Here is an 8,281-nt window from a genome sequence, read left to right on the forward strand (position 1 = left end):
AGGGGCGAGAGGTGTTGAGGTTATACCCTTAAAAACTGACAGCATGAGTGATGATCCGGGCATAACAACTACAAAATATTCTGAAATCTATACATTCTTTTTTGGTATACTAACATATATATGTAGGTGTAGATATTGGGTGCTCGCATGTCAATTATATTGACCCGTTTCAACTAGAAGGTGGGGCGAAATTCATAGAATTCAACAAAGAAAATCACAAATTATTTTTTTATTAGCTTTTTCTTCCACGCATAAAGAATCATTCCATAACAACGCGATGTTATCCTGAAGTCATCCGCACGTGTATGTCAAACATCCGGTGAATAGAATACTTGCAAACTTATTTGGCGCCTAAAAGGCTTCCACGTTTTATGGCTACAAATTATGCCCTCATTTCCCCTTCAACGTTTGTCTGCTAAAATTGGTACGTTCTATGGACTAAAAGCAATAACAACAGCAGATTGATAAAAAAGAAATATATGAAAAATTGTCAAGTTTTAGCTGGTATTCGTTGCTGGAGATTATAAAAGTATTTTACAACTATTTAGCTTAAAATTCGCAGAAAATTTATATATGTCTCAAAGCCAAAAATATAGCAAGCCTATTCATCTTCTACTCTTTTTAAGTCTCATTTATTCAAAATGTAGTAGAACTATAAATGAATTGTAAAGATTTGTTGACTAAAATGAACTCAAATCGGTGTCGGGCTGAGACTGGCTGCGATGTCGTCTTTTCTACGCCACACAACTGTTTTTGATAAACGACTTTTTCGGAGAGCCCTGAACATAGAAGCTTGGCATCGATTGGAGCATTGGCAATGGAGCAGTCATTAGCGAAATGGACTTGAAGCAGTGCGCACGATGCATTTTGATTATGGTTGCATTATTATTCATCATCTGCCAGACAAAATGCGAATCCCACAATGCAAGTGCGAATACAATTGAGATAGGGTGCTCGAGACAGAGTTTTACTCTGAATATTCCTAACCAAAAAACGGACAACTACAGTAGGATATTCTTTTTAACTGTACTGGGAACTTTGTGTTTGACGCTCTTGGGTTGTTTGAGTAAGTGGTTGTGGTTTAAAAAAATATTACAAGCATTTAATAATTATTCATTTAATCATAGGCTGCGTTTGCTGCTGTTTCTTTCGATGGTCAACGGAAAAGGCGGAGAGTCTGGACGCATATGCTCCGCGTACACAGAGCATTGTGTGGCCAGAATTGCCAGAGGAAACTGCTCATGTGGTGGAACTGACCTTTCTACATACACCTGGTGTTGTAGATTGTCTGTGCAGTGCTTGTGAGTTGGCGAAGAAGGTGCGAAGCATTCAAAATTGTCTGAATTCAACAGAGTGTTAAGCAGATAATCGAATACTTTGCTTTTTTTTATTCTGGGGGGGACATGTAATATTTACATTGTAAATCTTTAGCTACATTTTAATGTTCGAATATCGACCAACACTTTAAAAAATTGAAGAAAAATCAGTAAAGAAATAAATTTCTTTCCACTCGAAATTATTCATCTTTACTAATTTTAAGAGTGATTTTAAGAAAGTTATCAAACTTTTATTAGCACAAATAAAATTGGTTACCAAATTGAGATTTTTATTTTATATGAAACTAAATTATTTGGTTAAACAATCTTTTGAAAAAATTAAAATTTAAAAATAAGAATGACACTTTTGAAATGTAAGGTAGAAAACAGTCAAATATTCAGCTTACAGCAAGCGTATATTATTAACTTCCTGTACTGTTTACAATACATATTAACCTTTAGAAAATTGAAAAGTTGTTTTAGAAAAATAAGCTTTTTAGACCCCACCGATCTAAGTCGGTATCAACATTCGAGTTCGAATAAAAATTAAAATTTGTATTGTTTAAAATGTTTGCAAAGAATTTAATCTTAATTCTTGCAGTTTTATAATGAAATGTAGAACACCTAAAATTATGAAAGTTAATAAAGAAGTGCTGCCATATATTAAGGTTTTTGACATAATTCGTATGAACGAATTTAATAAATTGGAGCTGAAATGAAGTTGTAGCTTTGTGTTCTATTGTTGCTCTTTTATAGATATTTATAACAAGTAATAAAGCGACAGTCGAGTGTACGATATCCGTACACTAATAATAGTAATAGTAAAACAGTGCAGTATAATTCTTAAAATATACCAAATTATACATCAAAACACTATAAATATACCAAAGGCTGAATTTGGTATACTGATAGTAATACATTAAAAATATACAAAATATACCAGATAGACCCGTAGTAAGTAGGAGTTTTTGACCATACACAAGTATTTATTAAATAACTTTTACAATTTTTATCCGATGGCAGCAATATATTCAGAAATCATAAAAACTATAGATTTTATTTTCTGTAACAAAACTCTGACTTCAAAATTACGTCTGTTATTCGATTTGATTGCGTGCGAAAATAACAAATGCTGTCAAAAATATTTATTGCTTTATCTCTTATAGTCTCTGAGTGTTTCATACGTACAGACGGACATGACTATATCGCCTCGGCTGCTGATGCTGATCAAGAATATATATACTTTATAGGGACGGAGATGCCTCCTTCAGCCTGTTACACAAAGTTATACTACCCTTTTACCATATGGGTAGCGTGTATAAAAAAACAGATTCGCAAATTCCACAATGATACCATACTCCAACTGCATTATAGACAGCTGTTTTTCTTTGCCACTGGTCGAGGAAAGACTTCTTGGCAAAGTCGTTGCATGTTGAAGGTTCAGTTTATGAGCAGAAATCAAGAGAACAGCTACATATTCAAGATGGAGAAATCGTTAAATGGATATGCGGAAATGTTGCTGCGTTTTCTGCTGTTTGTGGGTTATCCAGAACTCTTTACTGCCAGCAACTATACGGGCAAGTTGAATAGTTGTTTTCCTTTGGCATTGTGCATAATATGTTTTTGCTGCAGACAAGTACTGGCTTAATGAGACACAGACTATGAAGGAGGATGACAATGCAACAATTTCGGGTGGCTATGGAATTATGGGCGACATACACGTAAACAACAAACGTATTGTTTCTCAAGTAGAGCCACTAATGAATGTGGCTTTGGTGGCTCTGCTGTTGCATATTCTCATCGTGGTCGGGGGGTATGCATTTTAATAAGGAAATTTGATTTTAGTTTTACTAATTGGAGTATATTTGCTTAGGTATTATAATCTACACTTTTGTGTTCTGTAGAAATCGTTCTACGAAGAGGAGATCGCTAGAGGTTAATCATCGCCTGCAGAGTCCTTTAACTTTAAGGCATGTGCCCAACTCTGCTAATTGCCGGTGCCATGGATGTCTTGTGGCCAGACAAATTCTAAGTGGACTGATTGTACAAAAGATCATTAACGAACGATCTTAACAATCGTCAGTGACAAACAGATTGTAATAATTTATATGGATTTCTTTCCACATTTATTAATGGAAACTTCTCATAATAATTCAACATGTTGTTGACTAAAAGTAAAAGTTACATGTAAGATTAAAGTTATGACTTGCCAACCTAAATGCCATAATTTGAATTACGATATTACTTATTTATCGAAAAAAATTGCGATTAGTGCAAGTGCAGCCAACTTCGTTAAGCTCGATAGAGAAAGAAAGAGCGTTGGTTGTCCTTTATCGATATTTTGGCCTTTATTATTGATAATATCGACAATAATAAACCCTTAAAATTATTAACCATTTGTACTTGCAAGTGTGGCACAAGCAAACAAAATTATTAAATTGTAGGACAGAGATTGTCTTTCAGAGCCCATAAAAATATCGATAAGCCCAAAAGCCTTGACGACAAATTTAATATCAACCCTTTAATCGATTTTATCCCAGCACTAAGTAAACTTTTCTGTCGCGTTGTTCGCAGATCGCATTGTAAATCAATTAGATTTTTCTTGTTAGATCTTCAATATGAAAACAATTAAGAAATTAACTGACGGTAACAACAATAACAGTAATCCGGAGAATTTACATTATGCAGTGCAAGAAGACACTTTTTCATTTGCGCAACACGAGCGTCCGCTGCTTGCGGCGAATTGCTCCGAATACGCCGTGGCTCACTCCAACAAACGCCTGCAACCCGCGCGGCGAATGAACGAGGTATCATTTCTACCGCATATTGTGCATAGCATGCGCAGGTTGAGACTCACTAAGTTATTGCGCCTGCAGAGTTACGCATGGCCACACCTCAACCAGGGAGCTGGCCACGGAGCGATCATTGTGGGTGCTCCGCGTAGTGGACGCACATTAAGCTATGTGCCGCCACTTTGTCAGCAAGTGTGCATGATGCTGAGCCAGCTAAGAGGTGGTCAACGGTGGCAGCTGTTGGGTCCCATTGCCGTAGTATTGGCTGCCGATTTGTCCCGAGTGCAGCAAATTGGCGCTGTATGCAATACGATGCTGCGGAAGGCAAAGAACGAGGAGTGGCTCAGTTTGGTGTTGACAGTGCCATCTTCCCAGACACCAGAGTTTTTCCAGCGTCTGCTCAATGGCGTTGGCTGTTTGGTGGCGACGCCAGCTCAGTTTCTATGGCTATGCAATGTTGGCCTAATCCAGATGCCATACTTGCGTTTCGTGGTCTACGATGATGTGGATCTCATGTTGCCAGATCAATTACACAAAGCACATCAACATGTGCTCTCATTGACCAAGCAACAGCGTCCACAATTGACAATCACCACACAGTCGTATAATCACAAGCTACTTGGCATGGTAAACCAGATTAATGCCCATCCCATGGTGCTTTTTGGTAATATACTTGAGGCAGCACTCTATGGCGGCACACAGATGCGCTTGACGCTGCTTGAAAGCAAAACGAAGCAGCAGGAACTGCTGCAACTGCTGCAGCAACGTCCGCCGCACTTGATGCGCACCGTCATCAATTGTCACAACGATGCGGACATACTCGACCTTGTGAACTTCCTTGGCAAACGTGGCTATGCCTGTTTGCCATACTATCAATTGGCTGACATGGAGGTGCGTGAACATGTGTATCGTTGGATGGTCAACACTCGCGGCGAGTTGCTACTCTGCACTGATAATTGTCCCGAGCTGGACATACGACATGCCCAAACCCTGGTTCATTATAGCATGAGCGATAGCTGGAGCAAGTTTAAGTTGCGTCACTTGGCGCTAACCGAGAACTTGCGCAATCAATTTGAACAGCCGCTAAAATTAAATGAAAGTAAGTTAGACTTTTATCATAAAATAGTCTTGTATTGAAAGTTACTTTTCAGAGAGTCAATTTCAAGGGGAGGATTCAAAGGAACTACGGAATAGAAAAAGCTTGAACCATAGTAAGTTACACCTTGGCTTAACAAAATCCCTTGGAAATAATAACTGTCTTTCAGATGACCTGCTTTCGATCGTTTTCTTGGACGAAACCAATAACAAACAGCTTCCGCGTCTCGTGGAGTTTCTACAAATGCGTCAGCAAGTGGATGAGCGGATTGTTTGCCTGGCTCGCCATATACGCAACGAATCGGAGCGCAACAAGTGCAATGAACCGGCGCTGTGCGATCTGTTGCTCAGCCTGGGCCACTGTGCCAACTCACAGTGCGAGGAGCGGCATCAGCTGCTGCCATACGATCGCCAGTTGCCATCAATGTTGCCGACCAGTGGGGATGTGAAACTGCAACTAGTTAGGGTTTATTCGCCCTCACATTATTGTGTGCGATTGCTGGAGCACTTACCACCTGGCGGTAAATGGCAGTCCTTACGACGTCGAACATCATTGGATCTTCAGTTACAATTGCTGCAATCGCAGGAGTGTCTGCGCCATTGGCCGCCGAAGGCCAAACAGATTTGCGTCTATCGCCATGACTATGGCTACGAGCGTGTGCGCATTCTTCATGTGGCGCCCATTGAATTGATCAATCTTTCAAGAAATGATGTCGCTGTGGTTGTGCAGGCAATGGACGTTGATACTCGTCAAATTAAGACCACTAGCGGCAAGCTGTACATTTGCCCAGATGAGCTTTTGAATAAACCACCACTAGCTCTTGATCTGCGCATTCTTGGAATGGTACCGTATACGGGCGAGTGGAGTTGGCACGAGGAGGATGCACAGCAATGTTCAAATTGGATTAATGCTGTGCCTAAGCCCAATTTTTTGCAAGCCAGCATCGCAGTGACTCTCTCACATACTATATTTGTTCATGATTTGGCCGTAACAAACTACGCTTCCAGTCTCCAGATACATGTAAGGCGCTTAAACATGTGCCAGCAACTAGCTCTGCATAAACTGGCTACGAAGTCGGATCAGGCGGTGACAAAACTAATGAAGTTTTTAACAGAAGTTAAGGACCAGCCAGAAATAAAGGAGAAATTGTCTATGCATCAAGAAGTCGTAGACGAACAGCTGCAGAGCCAACAACCTTTGCAGGAAATGAAACTGATAAGAGCCAAGGGCCTTTCTGGAAGATCTGAATTCTTTGCAAAAATGGCTATACAGCTGGGGAAAGAAAACAGAGAACGTAGTGAAGATCAACAGCACGTGCAGCAGCAACAGAAACAGGTTGATCTGGAACACAGTCTCATTAAGGATGCAGAGAAGACATCGGAACCAGAAAGCGGTATTGAGGCATTGCACGATTGCCTAATGAGGTGCACGCTTCTGGAATTGTCGCAGGAGTCAGATGAGAAGAAATTTTCAATCGACAATTGCAGAATGCCTGAAGAACTGCTAAAACAATTAGTGGTACAGCAAGAGCATACACCAAATTCAAAGCCAGAGTCTTGTAAGCAGAATAAGATTAAGTTCGAGACAACTGCAGCAAATGCTACTGCGATTAATAATAGAATTCATTATCAAATTCCTAAGAACGCAGTGCGGCCAGAGGTAAAATACTATCAAACACTTTGCACACTGGAACTACAGGTTGTACTGCCTGAGGACAAGATGCCGTATGATGCATTGCTCTACAATGGTTGCTGCATTGTCTTCTTTACAATCGGGACATCGGGATCGACAAAATATCAGTTTACTCTGAACACACATTGTCCGTATCAAAGTTTTAGCCATCATCAGCAGGGTCGCACAGTCTATATAAGCATCCTCAAGACCTTGGCAATTACCTATCCACTTGAATTTAACTTTTACAAATTCATGAAGCCACAACATGAGAAACTCATTAGAATCGAGGAGCAACGTCGGGAGCGTGTGTTCATGTTTGAGAGCTATCTCTTGCATAAGGGTTTAATACAAGAAGGAAGATCAGTAAGTTATGATAAAAGAGACAGCGATGTTAGCAGCGACGAGTCCGCCGAGGATCCACTTCACACTGAGGGCGCCGAGTATGTGGAAAGACCTCTTAATGCATACGAATATACTTGCGAGTAATTTTATATTATACCTTTATTTCTATGATATAGTCTTGTCATGTAAAATGAAGCTCTTAAAGCATGACGATCCTATATAATTACAAGTAGGAAAGCTACATTCGAGTGTGCTCGACTCTGAGATACCCGTTACCCATTTGCAATAAATCAATATTCTACAAATATACCGCAAAATACTAAAATATGCCGATTATTACTACATTCAATAGAGTGCAAAATATACCAGATTGTCAGCCAAAACAACTAAGACCCAAAGAAAGTAGGCGTTTTTATCCATATACAAGTATTTCTTAAATAGCTTATACAACTTTTGATCGCAACAAAATTTTCACGAATCTTAAATAATATAGTTCAAAACTACGCTTGTTATTCTATTTGGTTATTGAATTGATTAACGGCAAAAAAGTAAGTCTGATGATATGTTTATATCATCATTGTAGTAATTCAGTAGTACTATAAATTTATTTAATGGAATGACAGAACGATTCAAAGTTATAAGCCAATAATATGCAAATGTTAATACCTTATAAAACTATTTCTAGTACCAATCTGAAAGATCTCGGTTAAATTACTACCTTATTAAATCGAATTTCGCACTTTCTTAATTATTGTTAAAATTGTTAGGTAAGGTTGACAAGCTATTGAACAAAATCAAGCGTTGAAAATGACCTTGATTGATCATTCCTTATCAGTAAATACCTCAACTACATACATACATATATGCATAGATACAAGCACATAAACACTTATCGATTTGGAGTCACCTTCAAATGGATTTGAACAGAATAAATTCATAGAAGGACAGACGACACATGGTTCATGTTCATATCTGTACTTTTATGTACTCGTACCATTTGCGGGTTTATAAATGCATTTTAATTTAATTTTCATAAATATTTTGAGTTGTTCATAGTTCAT

The 8,281-nt window shown here is 38.8% G+C and overlaps 2 protein-coding genes across 2 annotated transcripts; both read left to right on the forward strand.

The window, feature by feature from the left end:
- The first annotated feature begins 628 nt into the window (after nucleotides 1-628).
- On the forward strand, nucleotides 629-3,803 carry LOC133845084 (uncharacterized). The gene is made up of 5 exons (XM_062279426.1): nucleotides 629-1,066; nucleotides 1,128-1,357; nucleotides 2,557-2,893; nucleotides 2,949-3,127; nucleotides 3,189-3,803. The coding sequence occupies exons 1-5, from the start codon at nucleotides 838-840 to the stop codon at nucleotides 3,387-3,389; spliced, it is 1,176 nt and encodes a 391-aa protein (XP_062135410.1). The 5' UTR covers nucleotides 629-837; the 3' UTR covers nucleotides 3,390-3,803.
- Nucleotides 3,804-3,844: 41 nt separating this feature from the next.
- Nucleotides 3,845-7,548, forward strand: LOC133842500 (putative ATP-dependent RNA helicase BoYb). The gene is made up of 3 exons (XM_062275607.1): nucleotides 3,845-5,207; nucleotides 5,260-5,319; nucleotides 5,374-7,548. Exons 1-3 carry the CDS (start codon nucleotides 3,935-3,937, stop codon nucleotides 7,362-7,364), a joined length of 3,324 nt encoding a protein of 1,107 aa, XP_062131591.1. The 5' UTR covers nucleotides 3,845-3,934; the 3' UTR covers nucleotides 7,365-7,548.
- Nucleotides 7,549-8,281: the final 733 nt, after the last annotated feature.

Source organism: Drosophila sulfurigaster, chromosome 3 (assembly GCF_023558435.1).
Source record: "Drosophila sulfurigaster albostrigata strain 15112-1811.04 chromosome 3, ASM2355843v2, whole genome shotgun sequence".
Lineage (NCBI taxonomy): Eukaryota > Metazoa > Arthropoda > Insecta > Diptera > Drosophilidae > Drosophila > Drosophila sulfurigaster.